Source organism: Ptychodera flava, chromosome 16, assembly GCF_041260155.1.
Source record: "Ptychodera flava strain L36383 chromosome 16, AS_Pfla_20210202, whole genome shotgun sequence".
Taxonomy (NCBI): domain Eukaryota; kingdom Metazoa; phylum Hemichordata; class Enteropneusta; family Ptychoderidae; genus Ptychodera; species Ptychodera flava.
Genome location: NC_091943.1, coordinates 11,557,090 through 11,583,011, shown reverse-complemented (window position 1 = coordinate 11,583,011; position 25,922 = coordinate 11,557,090). Strand labels below are relative to the sequence as shown.

General features: G+C 39.6%; 1 protein-coding gene across 1 annotated transcript; it reads left to right on the top strand.

The window, feature by feature from the left end:
• The first annotated feature begins 1,201 nt into the window (after positions 1–1,201).
• LOC139152818 (transmembrane protein 151B-like) lies at positions 1,202–25,301 on the top strand. Its single transcript, XM_070726164.1, has 3 exons — positions 1,202–1,566; positions 1,986–2,415; positions 23,644–25,301. The coding sequence occupies exons 2-3, from the start codon at positions 2,386–2,388 to the stop codon at positions 24,955–24,957; spliced, it is 1,344 nt and encodes a 447-aa protein (XP_070582265.1). The 5' UTR covers positions 1,202–1,566; positions 1,986–2,385; the 3' UTR covers positions 24,958–25,301.
• The last annotated feature ends 621 nt before the right edge of the window (positions 25,302–25,922 follow it).

The following is a 25,922-nucleotide window of genomic DNA, read 5'->3' as shown; positions in this document are numbered from 1 at the left end:
GGTATATGAATCGATATCGTTCCCAATTAACTCGGCAAAATATATTAAAACCCGTACTTTCACCGCCAAAAGGAGTTGGCTCTTTTTCGCAAATGGAGTCGTAAAGGTGTTCCAATGGCTTCCCATGGGGGATATGTTCCAGGTAAACTGTGTGGAGTTTTAGTGAGTTCCATGGGGAGACTCCGAGGAAGCTTCCCTGTGTCAGATTTGTAAGTAACCCCGACTGGCTGAGCATCGGATGGCATTCAATTTCGGTATTCCGTGGTTTTTTTCCTGTGCCTTTGTACTCACCAGGCAACAACCACGGCCTAATCATAATAGATGTGCCGAGCCAATGTTCAATTTGGCTCGATCCGGTGTTCTTATCAAAGCACTCAAGAAAATATACTTTGTATAAAGTGTTCAATGTGGGAGTTTTATCGAAGGGAGTATAAATCTGAAACTGACAGAAAAGGAGATAGTGTTGTGGATGAAAGCCTCGCTTTCATCTCAATCTTTCTTTGAATCGAGGCGTTTGATTTAGTTCCGTCTTGCTGGTGATGTGTTTTTTTTTCCTTTTTTCAGTGAATACGTATTTGCCAGTGCGGTCAATTGCGGGCATGCGTTGCATATTGTGTTCCGGTGAGTGCATAAGATTGCCCAGTGGAAATTGCCTTGGTAATGCGCGTACCTGAATTTATGATTTTTAAACGCGAATGATGCAGCTGAAATGAAAAGTGGGTCAAGCGCGATATTTTCTCAATCTTCTGAGTTTGTTATCTTCTGTTTTCCTCATAATGAAGTATGTTTCAGTCTTCTGAACAAAACATGAGACCATGATATGGTAAAGCGTTTGTATGTTTTTTACCTTTAGGAATTATGGAGACATGTTGTTTGACTTTCAGGACAGAAATTAAAGAAACAGGAAATCACGTCTTTACCCTACCAAAGTAAAAAAACAAACAAACAAACAATTCATAGATAAAATAAAATAAATAAGTGAGAAAGGCCGAGTTAGTATAAATAATGATAAGACATCGATGTGAGTTCTCGGAGTTTATTAACCGACTTATGAGTCGATGTGCAATTCTGCAACAATCATCGAATTTAACAGCAGTTCGACATACCGTCAAATTGCTACTTTAGTGATCTTTAAATAGATTGCTCGCTGGCCAATCATCTACAGTCGTTCTATTAAATGCATTTTCCCCCTTCCAGGCTCGCGGTGCCTAAAATACAAGATGAGGCGCCGTGTTTAAATATTCATCATGCCAGTCTCATAGGCGGCGTCTTGTTACTGGGGAAAGCGGTGTGTTCAAATCCCCGTGTACAAGTTGAGTCAGTATTCAAGAAGACCTTCGTACACATGTCGCGGTAAGCAGTCGAGGGAATTCAGCGATGCTGCTACGGCGCTGTCCTAGTCAGTGTACGCATGTCAATGAAGCCAGTTGCATTTTAATGACTTGTTGTGACCTTACAGCAGATAGTGTGCAGGGCCGTCGCACGGACGACAGGGAATCTACAGCTTTCCCGATCGCTTTTTGGGAAAATTATAATATTCCGGCTGGTGCGACCTTGGTCAATGAGGTAAGTTTTTGCATTACTGTGTGCAGTATTGACAACATCAAAGCGTCTTTTTTCGACGAGAATCACTGGAGGTTCATATGAAATAAATCTTACATGACTTAACCGAACCGCGTCTTATATTGGCACAATTCTTCACGTTCGTCAGCTATCGTCTTGCTTGGAATGGTTATGATTGATGATTTGTCTACAAAGCGATCTTTCTGAATCCGATATATTTTGAAATCGTCATCGCCTCGTCTTCCGTGAAATTAATGATCATATTTTCACAGTGATGCCCCCGTCCTGCTCAGAAGAAATCGGAGTGAGTGATTGTAAAGTATACTGTACCAAACTGTAACACTGTACTGTATAACGCCCGTCTTTAGCCGTTTGTTTTCCTCAGTAATCGTGTATTTATCAATTTTCCCTCTCTTATGCAGATTATGGTAATTGGAAACGACGTAGACGAAATCGTTTAATGACGTTCCATACATTCAAACTACGTTAACAGTCTACCATTGCAGTTTAGACTTGCAATATTTCTCCCCAGGAATGATTTATTGTTATGCACTGAATTATGTAGACAGGCAGCCCGGGTCCAACACTGTACTCCTACCCGATGCAACGTCGTAGCAGATGCTGGATTTCAGTCGACGAGGCTAGCCCTGGTGAAGGAAGCTGTTCTCCCGCCGAGGAGCTTACAGGTGTCGCTCCCATCACTTCGCGAAACATAAGGCTATAGCTGCTGTTGCCAGAACAGCCCCAACTGCACGCACGGCGGCGTACCACGGGCAGTTGCGACAGTGAAGAGATGACGGAATTCCTAATCGCCGCCGAAAAATGAACAATGCCACGGAAAACCAGCACGAGGTGAGTGGAGTTTGTATAGCATCAGCGATCACACCGTTTGGGGGCCTACCCGCCCATTCTAGTCCTGATTAGCCTCGTCGAGTAATTGCTTATCATTTCTTGTAATCGAAAATGGATGAAGAATCTGAGTGAAGTGGCACTCTGTGTCTTTCTTGAAAGGTATACGGTGCCTTAGACATGGCAATTAGCTTACACTATCGATGTTCAGGTCTATTCATTAACCCTCTCACGGGCCATTCTTAATGGCAGATGTATCTGTGATTGTCTTCATATTCGCCTTACTTAGGTGGATCACATTCGTGTTTTACTTCAGTGCCTAATAAGAAAGAAACATACGGCCATGTGTCGACCGAGTTGTTAGATCGCCCACTAGCGCCATCGTCTTGGACACATGGAGAGCCATTTCGTCTCTGACTCGAATATATCTCAGAAACAGGAATATCTTGATGAAGTCTAAAACTGACTTGCTGTTGCTAGGAAAAATGGCTGGGTGCAAATAATTCTGTGCAACCACTGTTCTATTATCCTTGTAATGTGAGCAAACAATTTTGAATAGACGTGTTCAAGCAACGACAGATTGTATTGAGCGTAATGTTTCAACAAATATTTCCCCACGATGTCCCCTGTCGACGGAGTCGAGTACGTTTGTATATTTTGTTTTGATGGAGACTTGACACTCTGGTATTCATTACTGGCAAGATGCATATAGCCTGCTACGACCTATTCAATTTCCCGTTAGATTTACTAAAAAGCCGTTTTCGCACGGCGTGATCTGCACTCTTCTGCGCCATAGGTATCTATCGATTAGGCTTGACGGGCACCATCGTGGTCAGTGACAACCGCAGGTCAGCGATTGTTTCCGTCAGTTTTCATAGCCTACCTGGGCACAAGGTGACATTCATCATTTTCCCAGAGACATGACATCCACGACCGATAATTTCCCCCCGATTCACCTAAAACACCCCGTGTACGGTAGCGCACTTGTACTGCTTCTAATAATTGGCGTACTGACTGCACGATGAAAAGGTTTATTTTATCGTTGACGTATGTCACACGCTGTGACGGATTCAGTTTAAATTGGGGGAAATGCAAAGAATCCATTTATTCATCGGATGCTTACAGTCTGATTCGATACGCCTCACAGTTGCAAGTCTTTCACTTGTTTTACTTGAACCGAACGATTCATCAACGCAATCAATGGCCATTAGGACTTCGTGATTCGTAACATACAGTCCCACATCACTATAATCGACGGTAACCGATTTATTCCTTATTCTACAGTTGTTTCAGGCTCCTGTGAATCAATACACACTCAAAGGCTTAGCTACACCACTCCCTCTTTACAATGAGGCTGCCGTCGATTCTGATTGTGGCTAACAGTAACGGGCTCCCTAAAAATACAATCCAGCAAAGCGTCAATTGTCCTGCCCAGAAGGTAGACGATTCAGCCAAACGGCTTGCTTTTGTATTGAATGATGATCAGTCGATGGCATACAAATTCCTCAAGCGAAATTTTCCAGTTTGAATACAGCTGATAATATAAAAAAGAAGATCATGATATTATAAGGTATAGTAGGAGCAAATACAAATTACGGTCTTAACAGGAGAGAGAGAGAGAGAGAGAGAGAGAGAGAGAGAGAGAGAAACATACTTCGTTTGCTCAGTGATCCAGGTTTAAATATTAGGCGCTACATGAAAAACGTGCGTTATTTCAATGTTGCAATAAGTTTGTATGCGTGCTCACGTGACAAAAGTATATAAAAGTGTATAATATGCCTTTTACATTCATAGGAATGGTATATGAATGGTATAGAAATCAAATTTCTCAGGGTAAATCTGCAAATGTTAATATTCACAACTCAAACAAGTCAGCTGAGGTAAGCTCAAGTGGATTTATCGAAGACAAGCGCTGTACACACCAGACTTAAACCACAAATTAAACAGGCAATGTGGACTTACAAACGAACAGAGTACGAATGTCATCAGTTTTTGACATCCCTGTCGTACATCAATTCCAAACATTACAAGGACAGTTTTGACATAATTCTACATTTTCCGTGGTAATGAGTGAATATCAAGCAGAGGAGACTGGAAGAAGACGTGGCTTTTTTTTCGGGGATTGTTTTCTGATTTTTCGCGATTTTAAAGAAAAAGTCCCTGACATTTGATTGGTGCTGGTATAACTCGCGAAAACGCCGCCAAGAAGGCATAATTGAACATTCATGGAAAATGAAACTGACTCACATTTCTTTTAGGTCCGCAGCGATTTAAATCCACTTTGGGGCAATTGTACTGACTGGATCAAACCCCTTTTCCTTGATACATTTACAGTAATCACGTTCGGCATATTAATTAGATTTTGATAAAAACACATCAGTGTCGATTACCAGTTTCAGTTTTCCATGCTTTCCTACATAAACGACATATAGGGCGGGGGTACAAAATCAATCTATGAAATTAAGCAATCGATATCTGACCCGATCGAGTTGACCCTTGGAATAAGTTATTATAGGTCCAAAAGAGAAATGTTGTATTTGAGTCGTACTCTCGTCTACAATTTTGATGAGATTTTAAATTCAACGTTTCGCAACTGTGCATTGGTTTTAAAAAAAACACTGTGACATAAATTTATATCGAACGAGAGAAAATAGATTCAAGAGAGCCAGATTTAAAGTTACAAACTACAAACCTTTCGAAATTAAGACAAAACTGACTTTTGCAGTTTTTATAATGTTTCCTTTTGTTGTGTGTGAAGACTGGGTATTAGAACGCAGAAACTCAAAATTGATAAATAATTGATCATTGAAAATGAGCCAACGGTTTACTGTAATAATGTTGGCGCGCTAATAGCTCCCGAACGTTCGATCGGTCGTCAACAACGAGTAAAACATAATATGAGTCTGAGCGACAAACTGTGCGGTCGACTCCACAACTGCGTATTAAGTAGTCCTGGTACCAGTGGGGCAAAGTTTGAGACAAGATATACCCTTCAAAGTTTGCTATAATTTGCCTTGCCATTACGTGTGTCGAGCTTTTGTAAAACGAGTTATAATGATTTGTCCGTACTCCCATTTCGTTAAAAAAATCGCGTTGTCAATGACATTGACATTTAATGGAGGTCATTTTAATGGCAAATATTGGTAAATTTAGGTTATATTAAATTTCTTGATGCAAATCTTCATACGATGATGTACCCTCTCCTTTTTTTTGAACAACTGTAAAGTGCAACGTTGCTTCCGTACAGTATCTTCGCAGTCAAATTGCTTTCATTTTCCTTTTGAGGGAGGAACAGTGGCTCCGTCAGACGCAAAACTGATTAAAAACACATGTTATCACACCCCGAAATGCTTCAAATGTCAGAGAAAGTCGACCTATTTCGCCCCCTGAATTTAGGATTAAGAGGTACAGGAGGAACTCTTCAGGACTTTGAGAAACAGTAGATCCAGGGTTTTGTCTTCATGTCTTTCTTCAGATATCCCTTTTGGCTTACATATTGAGTAGCCGTCATCTAGTTGTTATATATAGTCCGGAGTACTCGTCACCCAGTCGTACAATCGTCGCCAGTTCGAAGTACCTCATACCCACAAGGCAATTTTCCATCCCGGATGTGATATTGTCTCATGTGAAGTTTTTCGGCGTTATCATTGTTGGAATTAAGAGGCCGTCATGGATTACGTATTTAATTTGTCTTCTCTCAGTCTTGTATTACAGTCTGAAGCTAATGTTTTCGAGGGAGATGATGCTGACTTGATAATTGAAAATTAATAATAAATGAAGAATACTGTTTAGTACAATATGGAGACAGGCAAACCTGCCTAAGGGAACTGTATCGACCATGCTATACAATACCGAGCTATGGAGACGAACCCGCTATTACGGGGCGCCAAGGTACAGCAAGTTATGAAATGCGTATGAATCTTTGATGTCTGGAATGCGTCGAAAGCAATGCCCGATTCGCTGCACGCGCTCCACGTGTTTTGTAAACACGAGTCTAGCTCTTGCTTGCGTTTCGCAGTAACTCCCAGCGATGACCCGTACGGGTACCGTAATTCATGTAATATCACATCACGCAGTAAGCCGATGACCAACGTTGAAGAGCTAAATTAATATGACGACCACTTCCCGATGACGAATTCAATGACTTAACCTTTGAACAATTAGAACCCTTGTTTAGTCCCTGTCAGCTTTCAATAAAAGTTGGATCCAAATTGAATATAAATTAATTGTTGAGGCCGTTAAATGTAACAAGTTAGCCCAGTTATTGAACCAATCTTTCTTGAGAGTGGGGATTCAGCCGAGCGGTTCTGTCTTTTGCCTGTCCGCTAGACCTGCTGCCGTATGTTGTGGGTTTGAACCCGATTGAAAACTAGCCGTATTCGAAAAAATTGAAAACTTTGATTTTGTTTTGGTTGTTTTGAAACATTTGGGAGAGAGAGAGAGAGAGAGAGAGAGAGAGAGAGAGAGAGAGAGACTCATATGACTGTCCTTGATTCAGGTATGTTTTCAATGTGCTTTTTTCAAAATACGTTTCCCGTCAATTTTCTTGTCAAAATAATGTATTCCATTGAAATTACTGTGGCAGTAATGTGCACATAAAAATTATTTTTTTCTAGCAAACGCATCGCAAATCGTAAAGCACACAAAATGTGCTTAAGAATGTTATACTTGCCAAGGCTTATTAACCTGAATGGTCGACTGAATTGTTTTCACTCTGTGAGAAATACCGTTATCGAAATTTATGTCTCTTTTGATTACTAAAATGCCTCATAACCATTAAGTGTCTGAGATACGACATTTTTATTTCCCAACAAAATGCAGTCCCCATGTTTCATTCTCTCTCAAATATACATATACACATATACATATATGTGTGTAATGAGTTGGGATATACATACGTATATATATATATATATATATATATATATATATATATATATATATATATATATATATATATATGTACACACATGCATACATAACATAACATACATACATACATACATACATACATACATACATACATACATACATACATACATACATACATACATACATACATACATACATACATAGAGTTGTAAGCCCAACTATAGGCTATCATCTTGTCAGATCAGGAAATATAAAGTCTAACAAATTTAAAATCGCATCTGATATAATCTTTTTTCCGTTGAAGTATCGCTAGTTTTGGTATCACGGAAATAGAGGCTCAATAAATCGTGCGAGTTATTCATAATTTTGTGTCCTGTTTGTCGGTACATTCAATGTTCACGTGGAAACATGCCCCATTCACTACATTCAAAGCATCTCTCGCATACATTGACGTCCATTGGACGCTGCCGGCATATTCTGATAATCTATTTCCGTTTTGTCATTTTGATGAGTATACAACTGTCATGTGTATAACTGGAGCGACGGGTGATGCAATGACAAAGATATAACGGGAAGGAAACTCATGCCCGTGCAGTAGATATCGTGACGACTAACTATAATTCATTGTACATACAAACCATTCAAAGTTTGGCACAGATCCCGCCATAATGATGGGATATTATTTGTAATGACACGTTCACATCGTTAACTTTATTTTGTGCTCGATCTTGAAAGATATTTGTCTGAGGTTCATGTGAAGTTGTGTCTTCTTCTACTTTTCAATGACGCAGTCCCTGGCATTTCTGAAAAATTCGCTCCGCGCTTTTCTTTGCGCGACATAGCCTAGCAATGGATTCATTGAATTAAGGAGCAAACTACCGTGCAGTCGTGTATGAATCTAGATTAGCTTCCTTCTCAGAGAACGTCGCGGCAAAGACGAGAATAGCCTGAGACACCCACGGAGGTCAGAGCTAAGCCATTTAAAAAAGGCCGTAGCTACCTCATTTAATCGAATCGAAAGGGTCGGAAAGTAGTGTTAATGATATGCACGAGAAGCAGTTGAACATCGGGTCAGTCGTACAACTATATATTACCATACATTTGACGCCGAAGGCATTTATAAGATTAGGGGTAATTATAAACGTAAGTGAGACAGTATGAATGGGAAATATCCTACTAGATATCTCACATAACAAGTTGGACTTCAATCTGTGATATTGAATGCAAAAAGATATTGTATTCGGTATGAATCTTCTTACTTGCATAATAAGCAGTCTCCCTGTCTCATTTCCATACAACCTCAATTAACTCCCCATCGAGTATGATATTAACGTCCAGTATTCGACTTTATTTCAAATTCACCGACTCCCGCAAAGAGTTCTCCGACTTGAATCAAATTACGGTGTTGATGATTGCTTCTGTGTTACCTTCAAGGCCGTGCCGATTTTTCTCCCTCGCCAAATTGCCGTATTGGATGTCCAGCGCATATTTCCTCGGGCGGAGCATAGTCCATTAAGACGAAAATATGAAGGAAATTACTTTGAGATTTGTCTCTCTGCATGTTTACTGTAACTTTTGCCTCTTTTTAAGAACAGGATGACTAGGAGAAAACGCAGCATGGTTTTGGATTAGATTTAGAATGATTACTTGTATGTATGTAGCCTAGGCCTTCATGTTTTCTACTGATCAGATCGACAACGGACAGGCTTATATCTAACACCAGCCCATAAAAGATGTGGTGTTTGTTGAAACGCTTCCCATTCTCACTATTCAATTCTTACACCCATCGCAGCTGGCGTGGATTAGCCAATCCGTATGAGAAATAATATGCCATCAGTGTATCTTGTTCTATAATTGCCTTTTTGAGCTCATTATTTCTCAGGCTTAACAAGCGCGACTGTGTACAGAAAGAGACCGATAGCAATCGTCTTTTTATATCTTGTCATTGCATAGATAATTGATTTCAACGCAGTAAATGGCTATTGTTTCGAATTAGCCCAACGAAACACAGTTTGAAGTGTTGCCAGGGAAATGAGATAGTCATTTCGCGACTGTGTTTCATTCCCTCCTTATTATTGCTTTTCAATCCACGGGTTCGTTGTTGCCATTGCGTCACGTGTTCCCAGTACTGACTCTTTGTGGCTCTTGATAGAACTGATGATGGCACCCTTGCAATTGCTGAGCTCGTTTAAGAGATGACACGTAACCAGGAAACGCTTCCATCCGGATACAGGGTATTCTGCTACTTGCAGAACACTTAATCCAGTAAAAAGTTTTCTAATGCCTTTATTGATATTCTCCCTATACGCAGTACTATTGAAATACGTAAATCCGGGCGTTCAATTCTCGTCAGGCCCGTTCGCTGATACACAGAAACCGCGACGAAATGATGGTCGAGGGAAGACATTAGATGAAACAAGTCATGTTTAGTCAAATTCTGAGGATTTTTTCTTTTTATTAAATCTAAGAAAACAGTCTGGACATAAATGGAAGATGCAAGTTCTTAATTTTTGTCATTTACGCACGTGCTAAGTCTAAAGCTTTCCCATAATGATGTTTTATTTACATGATAAAGTCACCATTAAAGGTATACAGTCACCTGTAATCTAAATATGCCCATGTATGGTCAAAGGGGCGTTCCTTGGTATTCAAAACGCCCATGTGAGGGCGTTGTTTTTAAAAAATGGCCACCCGCTTAAAATCTGTCATTGGTTAGATTTTCTCTTTCCATGGTAACTGTGGCAAAATTGGAACAGGTGACAGTATACCTTTAATGAACCTAATAACGTCATGTAGAATAAATAATTTACAACAAAATTAATAATCATTATTCGCATTGTGTGATATGATTTAACATGATACGTATAAAGAATCTGTCTCTGTTAGTATACGTACATTCTTATTTGAATATAAATAATGAGAATAGTAATGGGAAGTACATCTGTAATCTGACCATGATTTAATTTAAACATGCTTGTGCACGTTTTATTGATAATCTTGTCAAAAACATCTAGATTGCATGTTTTGAGAAAGACATGCGCCAATCTTTGACTAAAAAGACTCGCCACACAATTCAATGCCTTTCGACTGTGATCTGCTCACGCATTTTTGGTCTATGACAGGCAGATAATATATGTTACATTTCGCCAAATATTTCTTTTGATTGCCCTTGCGGTAAAATATGCATTGTAAAAATCAGGCACGGCAAGGATCCAGAAGTGTTGGTTTTTCAGGCCATCGTGATATTTACAAATCGCCGAAAGACAGACGGGATCGCGGAAGTTATTTGAGATTTCGCATAAAGCTTCTTTCTCCCATTATTCGCCTCTGCGTAGCCTTCTTATTCAGGCCCGAAAGCAAGTTCTTAAAGGACACGCTTATCTATTAAAATACCAACTTTGAAAGAAACGGAAGAATTATGGCACAACACTGTCCCTGCTGTGATAGCGTCTACAAAAGAAATGCACAATTATATGGCAACAACATCCCACCTGTCTCGCGGCGCGCCTTACAACAATGGATAAGAATATTATGCATTTTGCCAATCTGAATGGTTGCCTAGACACCACATTAAATCATGACTCACTTAAACATACATTACCGTTTAAGATAAGCTGGTATGCAATTTATTCAATGATTTTGTTTGACTTGAATCATTTCAGAGATTTTCTCCCACAGGACTTCCCGGGAAAAACACGGGCTTACTCTGCAGTCGAAAAAAAAATATGCAAACACCCCGTTGGGTCTGCGCGAGAAAAGGAAACACGCCAATCCAAAATAGGAATACAACCGTAGCGCTGGTTTATGACACAAGTCCACCGTGGTTCATCGACGCCAGTAATGCTGATGGGTTGTTCGTTAGTCATCCAACCATCAAAAATTAGAACACAGACGATGTCGACTTTAAAAGTAGACTTGATGGATTGCACAATTTAAATGACGGTTTTTGATAATTGAAGGAGAAGAGAGGTAGGTAAATGATTGGGATGATGAGAGTTCGAGGGACAATTATCATATATCACAAGAAAACATAACGCCCCTGGCGAATTGGAAAGAATGTCCCAAATTTTGAGACTGGATCAGAACATTACGCCTTGACAGTAAAAAAATAATAATACCGTAGGATGAAAACGGTAAAACTGTCCGCCTATCTCCCCATCTTTTTTGTCAAATGCGCGGATGATAAATATGTATCATTAGACGACGATGAATTTTATCGGGAGATGAAACGTTTCAATAAACCCCTTTCACTCTTCTGCGATAAAACCAGCGGCGCATCTTAATTGAGGTTAGTTGACGAACGTGATAACAGTGGAGCCGACGACATACATTGTGTACGGTGGAAATCCGTTTCATCGTCTGTGGTCGGTTATTAATGCAGAGTTTTATCATCGCCGTCATTAGCCAGCGGAGTCCAATGTTCATAGTAATGTAATAAGGCTGCGTTCACAAAAAACGTTTAGGGGGGGGGGCTGGAGGAATTCAGGGGGGATTCGAAAATTTTTGGGGTAGTGGAGGGGGGGGACTTGAAAATTCTGCTGTACCTGTAGGGGGGGACTTGAAAATTTTTGGGTCTGTCCCTTTTGAGTTTTACATTTTCCAATTCCCAGTTTTTGTAGGTAATTCAATGAAATTCAATTCACAGGCCACAGGCCCGCATATAAATTCAATGTCATCAAAATTAAATAGTAATAATTTAACAAAATCTAGAACCATTTTGTCACATTTCATGACTTTTATCTCGAAAAAATCTAAACGTGTGATTTGTCGTAAAAAACAAACTTGAGCCTGGTAACAGGGCAGAAGCTGCAACTGTTAATGATTTCTGCAATATTTCTATGCAATATAACAAATACAGTTTCTTGCTATCCCCTACAGTATGCTCAAACACACAATATTAGTTTGTTGACAAAGCCTGTATATATAAATATAAATATGTATTTGGTGATAATTTAATTGGAGTCCAGACTGACAGTCAGTTGTCAGTGATACAAACACATACATACATGTAGGCTGTGATAGCAAGCTGAATACTGGACAATTCAACATGCTGTAGGGAGTAGAACAAGAACGCAGTAGTAAAACTGAACAAAAATATTGCCAAAATTATTAAAGTTAATACAGCTACTGCCTACGGGTAGTGTCACTATCAGATACTACCATGCTACTGCAGTGTCACTGCCACTGCATACCTGAACAGTGACAGAGACAGCTCTGACTCTGATGTACATGGTATTTGAAGAAGAGTTTTGGTCAAATGACACTCATGACAGTGAAACTCACTTGTACACAAGATCAGGCCAGAGTGCAACACATGGAAGAAAACATAGAAATGTTTGAATTCTGGCATATGAGAACAATCAAATATTAAAGAAAAAAGATGGGGTCACCATGCTTGATTTTCTAAATTTTCACACTCTTATCATAAAATGATACAGAAGTAAAACTGTGAATAGTAAAGACTAAAAGAAAAAATATGTGACCAAATGGAATTATTTATTTTTTAACCAAATTTGCAATTATCACACCCAAAATTTCAGAGATTAAAGCATTTATTTGATGGAATATTTTAATCTTCCGGTATTGTCAATTTTGAGTAGCATCTAATTCATATAGGTCTTTTAGTTTTGAAACAATTTTTTGGTAGGTAACTGTGCAATACGGCAATTAGCCAGAATTCACAATTTTCGTACTCTCTCATGATTGCATTTTGTGTGCTCTTCAACAGGAGCAATTGACCTGGCCAGAGTTGGATTAACTCAAGTTGGCTTTTAGACCAATAAATCTAAAAAATTCACTGATGCATTTAAAGAACTTGCCTTTGGAATATGACTATACAAAGTGCTAATACAGGTAGTGTTGAACACCTGTGAGCAGAACGGCGCAATACATGTTTATTTTTTCTGCGCTCACATCCTTTACAAATATGCGGGCCTGTGGTAGTTGGGGGGGACTTCAAAAATTTTGACCATATAGAGGGGGGGCATTTGAAAATTTTTTAGGGTACTTAGGGGGGATCTGAAAAAAAATAAGATTTCAATCGAAATTCCTCCAGCCCCCCCCCCCCTAATCGTTATTTGTGAACGCAGCCTAAATAGCCAAAACACCGAGATATACAGTGCATTTCATTCAATATTCACAACTGTTCGATGATAACGACCGACGATGTGAATTTTTTTAACACTCGATTGCACCGTCAACTGCTGTAAAAATATACATGATTAGTTTGCACATGTCGCTAAAGACTGCTGAAGTATTACTTATAAATGTTATATAATGGTTTCTGAATGCATTGTCATGCTATTATATGTTTGCCTGCCCATCTCTATTCTCTGCGCAGAGACTAGACTAGACCCTGCTAGTCAAACGTCAGCGGCGCCCACTTGCATAATGCTAAATTGCTAAGTATGATAGCAGATTCATCTCCCATGATACATATGGCCATTTCAAATGCACCCGGCCTCACTTTTTCCCTCTTTGGGTTTGGATTTTATTCGGGCATGGCAATTTTATTGATTTATACTGTGGACTATTTGCCGTTGAGACGTTGAGGAGATTTAGCTGGGGATTTCACAGAGAAAGTAGCACGCCTGATCGATTGCTCTGCTAAATTGGTCATTCATTTCTCGCGCAAGGAATAAGTGATGATGTATTAAAATTTAGCAGTAAGAAGAGCTTTATCTCTGCATTGTCGGCTGCCAACTGGATCCCTTTTCCTCTACGTCATTCTCAGGTGATGTACAAAAATCGGTTTGCGCTTGCGCACTGTGAATTGTCTCGCGTTAATGGTGAAACCACAGTCCCTCTATCCTCTGAGGTGCAACACATTGAATTTATGTGTCAGAAAAGTCTGAAAAGTTTTGGAATCGATCTCGGAGCGCTTCGGAAAATTTTACCTTTCAAATTGACTCGTGGCCCAGTAAACAGGAAAGCATCTTTTGATGCAGAATATATGATAACCCTTGGGACCACAGAACATTCTAAAACGCTTTTTGTCTCCGAAAGAGAAAAAATGATATGCAGTCAGGTGTTAAATTTTTACAAAGTAATAGCCCCGTACGGTATCTATTATTAAACATTCCGTCAATATCAAATTTTAAAGGCAGTGCTTGGAGCGTGAATATTGATAGACATGTATCTCTTTTCCCAAAGCATAAATTTTATGGATTGGTTCTGACACACAGTTCTGAGTGTTTAGATACATAGCGGCCGCCGCGTAATATGCTAAGAATATTCTACGCGACGGCCGCTATGTATCACTACACTCGTAACTGTGCTGTGACATACATCGCCATGTGTGGAGAGTGCGTTTGTGCAGTTTCTTTCACACCTTTTGTTCATGTGTGTATGTCAGTATGACCAAAACATGAAGCTTAAGACACATTGATATGATCTGTTCGATGCAGGCACCGAGATGTTCTCTGCTGAAGATGATTTCGACTACATGTTTTGTATTGTGGTCGAGTTGTTACAGAAATAACAGGAATACGTAAGTCATCTTTCCCATGGGACATTGCATACAGATATGACGATTACTTCTGTTTTTTAAATGAGGACACACATGACCTGTCAGTAACCTCTGGCGGTATCTTTTCAAAAAAGGCAATTCTGTCAGTCTTATATCCTTTCTCATATTTCATTTCGAGTTCCCATATCCAACACCCGAAAATGCATACGAACGCAGCCTTGGGTCTGATTAACAGCTTTCACTGTCGGGGTGTTTCCCAGGGGTATTCACGTGACTTCTGACGTTAGGAGACAGGACGCAGAGATCACATCCCGGCATACCTTATAATGGTGACCGCTGAGGTAAGTGGTTCTTCTCCTTAAGCCGATGGAGATATGCAGCGGAGGATAGGGTATACAATTGGCCCCGGCCGTGGTTGGAACGCGTCACTCCCTGGTTGTTATACACGGAAGTCATGTGAGAGTTATGGATATACGGGAGGTATTCGGTATTCACACATTGCATATGTAACACATCTTAGTATCTCAACAGAGTTGTTTGACCTTAGATTTCTGTTGTCTGTTACTATTTCAGTTGAAAACAAACCTGATCTTTGACCCCCTTGTACGTAATTTACCCAAAGATTAACGCCCAGCTCTTTAATTTTGCATGAAATGATGCGTCATGGGAACACAGATCGTAACTGAGGTATAACATTTACAAGAATATCATACACAGACGACGTTAGCTGCATTCAAATGTGAATAGTGTTATCACTTCGTGCTATTAGCTGAAAATAGATTTCTGTGACGTCAGGAGAGGTTACACAAGAACTGATCGCCCGCTGACGAATAATGCTATATTCCTAATGTTTGTCGATGTTATATTCAAGTCATTTAACTCATAGCTACACGGTCAAATCCACTTATTTGCTATATCAGCACAGCTAGATGGGCGATTCACTACAAGATATCCTTAAGAAAGTAACTTTTTGTATTTAACAGTTTATTGGGTTACTTGAGGTTTACAGAAATGTTGTTTACCAATTTGTTACAAGAGTGTATTTTACATGTCACATGGTTATCTTGTAGTAATAAAGGTTGTAATATATGTAGAAAGTAACTTTCACCGTCAAACTTACGCAAAAACGACGTCATATGTAGGTCAAACTCTCCTTTTCAAATCCGTCGACCTTTGCTTTCTGCCCTTTAACTGCAAAAGCCAGCTCTGAGATGTATTACCTTATCGCAGCGTATACGATGTTTCAAAACTAAACCACGAGAAATCAACATTATGAGTTTGTATTGGAAACGCTTAACCATTTTAACCGATCGATTGTCCCTTTATACGAGGACGTAAAATATGTCGTTAAGAGAACTAGCGATATCATGACCATCGCACCAGTGCCGCGGGGCATGATCATAAGCAGCGGCAATTATTTCTGAACTCATGAAATAAACATTGCTATTTCCGTCGATTTTAGTACCTGTGAGTCCCTTGTTATTTTCTAAAATTAAGTTTTCACTCCAATGACTCGCCTGGATCTCGAGATAAACGTCTGTCGGGGATACAGTACAAATGACAGTTGATCATATCTTGGACAGCTACAACGCTCTGGTACACCAATTGCAGATCATTAAAGAGTTCGCCTGAAATATCCCCAGATATCACAAACAGCTATGCCGTGATTATAACCATTCTTAAATACATTGAATTGTTACTTTGTGATTTCAATCCGTAGGCTTTGCAATGTGGCTGTCAGAGCACAGAGCTTATGTGACAAGACTAACAAAACCATACCTACAAAAGAAGGCGCTTATTATACAATTTTATTTCTATGATGTACACCTCAGTTATATAGTGAGCCAGGGATCTTAAATCAGGCGTACAGGCCCAAGCTTTACCTGTACATATCGCAAACATCGCTACCTAACCTTCGAGACCTGATTCTTGTTACCTTCAAGCTCTAGAATGCTTGTGAAATATTGTTAGATGACAGACGGACGTACAAATTTATGTGAATTGTGCCTGATCAAAGATTGAATGGCAAAATATATAAGGCAAGACAGTATCTTTCACAAAAGTATACATGGATTATTATTAAAGCATTACTAATACATATGTTTGTACAGCGAACAAGATTATTTCATAGGGATTATTACTGTAATGAATAACAGTATTCATTTAATCACGGACATACCTCAGACTGACAGATAAAGCGAGTTACTAAATCTCTTTTGAAGAAGATTTGGGTACACTACCCTTCGTCAAAAATGCTTGTGGAAAATCACAAAATTAAGTTTTCTTCTTAAAAAGACGGATGAGAAAATCTTCAGAGCTAAATAGGTGTGTGCGATCATAGAATCAATTTCAGCTAGAAAGTAGAGTAAGAGCTTTTTTCGAGCAAATAGCAAATCCTTGGGCCCCTGATGGTTTACAACACTGTGTAACATGACACAGTCGTTTGTATTCCTTGTCTGAAAAGTGACATGCACGTGAACAGCATACATTGCCAACTGTGAATACGTCCGTGAGAGAACCTATCGTTTTGCATCCGATATGGTCGCGATTATTCTCAGCATTTCACTTACTTAGCCAGTCTGAACCGGACGCCGAGTCGAGCTGATTGAGTTTGAATCACACGAATCTTGCAAGCACTGCCAGTTGTGACACTAACAAATAACCATCGTCTCACCAGTGTAGCTGAGACTGAATACATTTCATCGTATCTAAATATACAAACATTCATTTCGTGCAGCTCTCTCTTTATCCTGATATATCGGCTTTTTCGACTGTCAATCAGTCGATTTATCTGTCAACATCCATCTACGTATCGATGTTACCTATTACAGACCGTGCTGTTGGCTGTACGCATTCACCTTGTCCACGATCTGGTCTCGGCAGTAGAGATAATGAGAAGAGATTTCGTCCGTGGATGGAAATATTTACGCCCAAAATGGGACCTAATCACACATGTCATGTAAACTGTCTCTTACTCTCCCAGTTACATTCAAAATTGATGATGCTCACGCACACTTTAAGAGGTGTACTTTGTTATCTATCATGTGTTAATTATAAATCATAGTCCCTCTACCGACTCTGTATAAATCAAGTGAAAAACAATAATCTTGCGAGCATCATATCTTAAAGGATCCGTCGATTTAAAATTATCATTGTGCCAATTCCGGCACTGTTAACGATAACTTCTACGGAAGTCTTATGTATAATGTTTGTGGCCAGTGTGGTATGTATGTTGACTCACATAGGCATTTTCAAAGGCAAGGACCAATTATCCAAGCATTTCTGTAAATATTCTCCTTGGGTATTGCTCAACTCCGTTACTGGTAATATCGAATGTTCTGTAAAATTAAATCTCAACACATAGTTCTCACATAGCTTGTGCTGCTACACGTCTTAGTCCTTATTGAAATCCAGAAAGTATTATCTTTCTAGCTCTTGTCGAACAAACTATCTTCAACACCTACCTGAATCCTTTGCAATTTACCATTTGTGAAGTCATTCACATTTTTCCTCAGAGTAAGCACTCTATCCAGGATTATTTCTGTCTTTAGATGAAAATACTCGGAAGAAAAATTGTAAATAAAACTAATATAACAGCAAGCTGGCTGTATAGTTTGCATTAGAGACTTGCATAATAACTAACAGCAACAACATTTGTGTCCATGGCGCCTTTCATGCCGCAAACAATAATTAGTTTTGATTGATCATTGGAGCAAAGTTTTTGTAAAGATGCGTGCGTATGGGGGAAGCAGAAGACAGAGAGAAGTCAGCCGTATAATAACCTAATGGATACATTTCTCTGAAGGTATGAGTGAGTCGTCCAGCTGAGTTGTTAATTACGCAGCCATGCTTAGTAATGTGTCCAGGCTTTCTGTCATGAAAGTGTTCTGCTCTGCGCATATGCATCACACATGACTCACAGCATGACTTGGAAAAAACCGTCAGCATAGTGTGATGTATCGAATCAAAAATCACGATATTGAAGTAATCTTTGATTTCCAGCCCAATGGCTGTTACTCATCTATCATGCAAATAACTCATTGTTAAGATGTTCCACTTCGTAAATGACTTGAGGATCTTAGGTGACAGTGTCCCCGTGACCCAAGTAAGTCATATTGCCTATGTTACCAGAAATATCCATTGAAAACCAAGTTCCTTTGTTCTTTACTAGGAAGATTTTATGTAAGGGTTTGTAAAAGTTCTAAATGTGGCTAAAACACAATTTTCGTTGTTACTGAAAATGACTAAGTTAGCAGAAACATGTCTGTATTAAAGCAGTCCACTTCTAACTTATCGGTAATTGTTATTAGTATTTTCATGAATTTACAAAAATATGTCTCAAGTTTACTTCTCTTTAGCAATTTTATATTCGAGGTAGTTGTACTTGACCTGCGGTAGATAGATAGCAAATGATGGTTTTTCTATTTACATTTTATGAATAGAAAGATGAAGACGTCATTATATGCGCACGCAGATCTAACACAAATTATTTCAACAGTTTTGGGAAATATCATTGTGATCGCTCATATGGACAAATGCAATGATAATCTTGTTGTCGAACGGTAAAACCTGGACTCTAGTCAATCACAAGAGGGACAGCGCGTTCGAAGTTGTGGTGTCTACAGTAATTTCGCAAAAACCACCGGGAAGAGTTTTGACGTGTAAAGGTAGCGCGAAAAAAACTACATCAATTAAGTCAATGTAGTCGTAATCCATCACCTAGTTTTCTTGTTAGCAGTGTTAAGTCTTTTAGCCTTTCTATGTTAGAATATTCGGCCGACTAAATATTCCAAACACCGACAAAACCCAAATTTATGGACTTCAGGATTATGTATTCAACAAAATCCTCGTTCAAATGTTGAAATTCTATCTTCAAAAATGATTTATGATTAGAAATATTCTGCAGACGAATGTCCGATCTCCATCACACAACTTACTCAGGAATGGGCAAAGTGTCCCTCTATCAAACTATAGTAACATTCCAATAAACATCACTCCTAAAAGTGCCAAATGCTTTGAACCTACAATCACGTGACTCATAGCAATATCGCCATTGCTTTCTGGTAACGGTTTTCTTAATGCATGATTCTCCTTGACGCGCTTGCCTCTGTTTTGTTATTAATGAGAGTTCCCAGTTGACCCCACCGCCATATACTTCAAAGAACACCTACCTGGGCAAGCTAATTTACAGAGTCGATGAATATTTAACACGGTCAGTACATACATGATACAAGCTACGGAGATTATCGCCGGTTATTTGTTATAACGGGGTTAACAGGGCTTGGTTTGGGTTTTTTTCTGATTGCATTGCGTCAGAGGCAGTTGAATTCCATCGCAGATCCTTTCATAATGCTTACTCATTCATCACGACCATATTGCCATCAAAATTTTGTGTGATTAGTCCTGTGTTCCATGCATCTAGACACCATATATCTTACTTGGCAGATTTACTTGGCCTCATTTAACTGTGAATTTTCAAACACCTCTGTATAGTCGTGCTCCAGACATCTTGGATTATATAAAGCTTCTGTATGTAACATGCAATATTTATAAGAACATAACAAAATACTACTTTATAGACCTTTGCGTTTCATTGCTTTCGAAGAAGTCTCATTCAAGGTAAAGAAGGTAAAAAAGTATGTATTTCCGTAGTGTATTCATTTTATCGCTCAGTTGATTAAATGCTATAAAGGAGCAAACATATCATTTACCGAGTTTACTTTTGATACAAATATAGTAAATATAATATTGGGGGCGCTTGTTTCGAGAAGGTCACCACAAATTATGTTGAGATCTGTTTGCTTCTCGACGAGAGATATTTCTTCTTGAGTAAGTAGGCCTACAATTTTTGGTGGTTATCAGTTTGAAAAAAGACTGTCTTGCAACGCATGGCTACATTCGCTCTTTCATTTTTTATGAAACTTGTCGCCCCTCTGGGACTTTAAATAATTACTGTGATAAACTGTCTGTTGTAGAGTTAAATGACATTTATCATGCGAGACAATCTTTCCGACGGTCTTGAAGACATCTTTTTGATCGATCGTACGGGATCAGGCGTTGGAATTATTAAACGACATTTGCCTTTCAACATCAAACATGTATGTGTGTGTGCATGTGCTGAGAGACGTCAATAAACCTGTCAGTTTAACTGGAGTTCTTCTTTCATTTATTCTAGATTAGAATTTATCATCAATATGTAAAGAGCATGTTAAATTGGGTAGAGTGTCACATTTTGATTGTGAGATCATTAGTTACTGTCAACTATGTATAACGATGTGTGTATGCACAGACATCACTCAGATTCATATTAATCTCAGCGCATTCGTCTAGGCATAATAGTTCGGGTAAGTAAAGAATGCACGGGGTCGTATACGGGTAAATATTGGTAATTTGTTATATTAGGAAGGCGTATATCTTGCATTTCATCAACCACAGATGATGCTTCCTATGAGCTCACGGTAATAAATTCTAGACCCTCGCAAATAAGGTTTTGCCCGAATTCGGAGGACGGCTTCGAGGGAAAATGTATGCATGTTTCCTGTCCGCCAGAACCAGGCTTTTAACAAACAGTGTTTCGGAGAAAAGATCTCACTGACGTATTCATTTTAAATGCCAATTTCAATTATTCATTTTTGTACATAGGTTCACTTCTAATGACCTGCTGTGCAATGCTCCATGCAGATAATGTTTTCTACTGTATGATTGAAACTCATTGGTGATTATACAGTGAGAAAGGTTTTGGATAAGGTAGGAAGTCAAGTCATGGAGATCACATAGAGTAGGGACAATTAACTGTCAGCAACCACACAGTCACCTTGGCAAAAATGTTTAATATCATGTGAATATGAAGAACATAATGTACAGCGATAACGAAACCATTACTTTTCAGTGACGGGCATAGGCGAAGCCATCGTTGAAGGTATAAATTAAAGTTTAATGAAGACACACATCTACGGGTCACCTCAGATCTGCAGTAATTGTTGACCTGCTACAGAAAAAAATCAGGTTTTCTGCCTGTGCGTTGTGCTAGGTTTCATCTGTGATCTAGCTAGGCTATCTGCAGAGAGCTGTAATGAACTTTCGTACCCGCGAGGCAAACAGTGATTACACCATTGTGTACAACAAATTGCCCGGTGAAAAATAGGCTGCAATGACGTGTCCGTACTGAATTCACTGCCTCTCGAGTTATTTCACCATGGTTAGAACTTCTGTCAAATGTTTGATATTAGCGTAAATTAGGCTCAAAATTAGCGTTGAGTCATCAAAATCGCATTGGCTATCAGTACAGCGTTTTGGGTCTCAGTTGGACACACATCGTTATCTGGTATCATTAGATCTAGCAGAGCGCGCCAAACACCCACTGCAATTGTTGTAACTGTGCCGACAAAATAAAACAGCACATTTTATGGAAGGATTTCTTGTACAAATGTTCGTCCTTTTCATTTGAATCATAGCAGTATCTGAAGTCTGCGATGAACTTTTTGAATAGAACTAAAAAGTCGCATCACTTGAGATATATAGAAAAAACGCGGGAACTGTGTATTTGTAGTGTTCGTGAAACGCAAGCAAATGAAATACTTCTGTCTGTTTTTCTGTCTGTTTTTCTGTGTGTTTGTCTGTGACTCAGAGTTAGTTGTTATTGAGATTACATCTGAAAAAAAAATACTCGGTCGTTTAGGATCCGTACATCGGCAACTCCACAAAGATACTGATATCTCCAAGACGTGTTCGTTAGTGTGCCATTTTCGATTTTCAAGACATTCCTCTCGAACACAGTTTTTGAGAAAAGGAGTCAATTCTCTTGAAGGCATACTCTGAACAATCTCACAGTCACATTTATACCTCACGCACGTCTTCTTTTGCGTCAGGGTTTAGTATCTTAGATGTACTGGCAAACAGCATACCTATTTATGAGCTAATAAAACGTCTAGGTGAGGTGATGACTCTTCTCCAACGTGGAAGCGAGGAATAAACTTTGATTAGGTAACAGAATCGAATCAGTGAAACCAGTTATGTCTAATGTACATCAGGACAATCGTCTCGACTAGGTCCTCGAAGGGTGAAATTTCAAGGGTTCCTTTTTTCAGCTTCGGACGATTCACGACTGTTCATTTTCTACCTCCATTATTTTTCTGAATGTCTCCGAACCGGGCGACTTAACGAACTAATCTTCCGAGATATTTCCCTGGCTTATAAAAGAGATAGTTAACCTTTGAGTCTTAGAGAAACCGAATCTCACATGACTGTTTCCAGAGGAGTACAATCACTGATTCGTCCGGATTTGCGTACATCGTTGGAGATAGTCAAATCTGAAATACCTAGTGGATCTAACCTTTCAGCTCATAAATAAATTGAACTGTTCGACTCAATTCCCTAATAATTTCCTGCTACATTCATTTGGTGATAAAATCTGATGCTGTGGCTTCACCTCGGTTAAGTCCGAGGGAATATACTTGAAGAGATATAAGGCGTACAATGCTTGATGAGTCACATCCGCTTTGCTAGGTTGCTCTTCTCAGTCGCTCGGGTTTGTGGAAACCTCATTGTTATCACAAAGTAAGCTAATAATTAGGCCTGTAAAATTTTTGTTGGGTTGCATCAAGCATTGAGCTGGTAAGTGAAACAATATTCTAAGCTACGTGTAATAGGGTCGCAATAGCGAATGAATAGCGACGTGTCATAAATTGCAACCATTTTTGACAAATTAGCTTCGATTTGGGCCATGTGGTTTTTAACTCAACTTGACGACACTTTCACTTGGAATTTTAAGTTTGAAATGCGCTATAAGAGTTTATCGCTTCCAAAATGCCCATTTTCCAATCAGTTTTAATTAAAGGCGATGTGCTATAGTGAAAATTCATGTTAACCATTTTGCATTTTTCCTTTTTCAGAATCGTCCAATTCGCCAAAGCTTTTGTGGATCGTTACGGCGCGATACGCACTGGAAATGTTTGATTTTGACCTTACTGATTTACGCCAGTCTGGGCATCATTGCCTGGTGTAGACTAACAACGGTGACACTCTTGGCCTACAACTACCGCGGTACGCCCGTGCCGATGGTAGGAAGCCCTTGCGACGACGGGTACATTTACATCCCGATCGCTTTTCTGATTCTGATCTACATGGTCTATTTGATAGAATGCTGGCACTGCCATACCAGAGTCGAACTCCAGTATAAGGAAGACGTTAGTGTGGTTTACGACATGCTGCAAAGGATGAAAGAAGCCTACCCCGTTGTCTGGTGGAGGGTCATATGTTACCATTATGTTCGACGGACTAGACAAGTAACGCGATACAGGAACGGCGACGCCTACACGTCAACGCAGGAGTATTATGAACGTGTGAATTCTCACTCGGCTCTGGGAGCGTTCGATTTCTCGGATTGCGGCGTCAAAGACATCTCCAAGGACCTAGTCGGGCTTGAAGATTACCCAGCGACAAAGATTAAATTTACCAAAAGTTTCATATTTGCAAACGAGGAAGCAGAAAACGACTACCTAGCTCAGCGTTCGAGATTCTTCGGCGAAAACGAGGGCCGGGATGATTACATGGAGACCCGAGAAGGAATGAATCTAAGTGATTTGGATTTCAAAGAGCATATGATTGCCTTTGCTGAATCGAACTCGCTTCCATGGTATGTGTCGTTAATTCTCTTTTGGAGTCTTTCCATCTGTCTATTATCATGGCCACTTCGTGTCTTAATTGAGTACAAAACGGCTTACGTTCACTATCAACTTGAAAAGCTCTTCGGTACAAATTACTCAACTTACTCTTCCATGGAAAATTGGAATGGCAGCATCCAACTGCCGCGGGATGCCACAGTGACAAGCAGCCGCAGCTTGGAGATGAGGATCAGGAATAACCATCACATAGTGCCTAGCTATTCCGAGGCGCTGTTGATGGATGCGGCTAATGGAAACATTGTGCGTCACAGCTCTTCCTCGCGAGGGAACATCGCCAACGGCCATGCCGTCACAATTGCCCCTCCGGATGACGACAACGACGTGGATGACGACGATTTTGACGAGACCTCTCCAATAATCGAGGGCCAGCGGGACGGGACAAGGTTGCAAGAACGCGGGGTTGAACTGAACATCCCCGATGATTCACCACCGGGGTACGATGTTGCCCTGAACATGATGATGCCCGCAAGACAGACCACGGGCGAAGTATACTGCACAGTACCGATCGAGACATCGCTCTAACCCAGGGCTTTGATTTAAAATTTCACTTTCAGACACGATGGCTCAAAACGGGCTTGCAAATATTTGCCACAACATATTGTCAAAAGATCCTCGTGCTATTGTGACTTTTGCGTAAATGAACAAAATATTCTGTTGGGAAGAAACGACAGATACTATCGTTGTGATTTATCAGTATTAAATTGTCGATGAATGGCGTACTTGCTATCCAGAATCGAACTAATATAATTTGCATATCTCTTGACTTGAAATTCTCTTACTTGCATCACAGTCTGTAATATATTGTTCAGCTGTGCTGTTTAGTATGCACTTGAGCAGTTTTTCGTAATAAATGTGTTTTCATAGAATAGTTGTCCATTAACCTGTCCTTGAAAGAATGTCATCCTGTGGCCCGCATTGATTTTAACCCCGAGCGTTTCCGTGGAGTGTCTGTAAAACGTCTCTAAGACTCTGTCAAATCACCTTGTCACTGCTAGGTCGTCCAATTAATCCTCACGAAAGAAACCGTCAGAATTACTAAAGACGCGGGCTAATGGTATTTCTGTGTGTTTTGATTGAAGGGTGGGAGTTGAGGCCGAAGCGCAGACCGTATTGAAGGATTTCACATTTGAGTAATCTCTGTAGCAGTGATACGCCAGTACCTGTCATTTAACAAGAGATTGGTGTTCCTGCCTCGTATCAGCGAGTATGGAAACAAATTTCACGATTGAAACTCCTGAAAGCACGACTTAAGATACCTCAATAGACACATCATTATCCAGCGCTGTATTGCCATTTCTTCTTATACGCTCTAGTGTTGGCAGGACGACTCGATGGCATTGACGAAGTACGTGGATTACCATAATCTCCTAGATGCTGTTGAGCAAATATTGTATTATACCAGTACAAAGAGCTTGAATTAACAGTAAAGGTTATTGTATTAGCGCGTCTCACATTCTAAAGAAGTTCTCAAATTTATCTTATTCGAA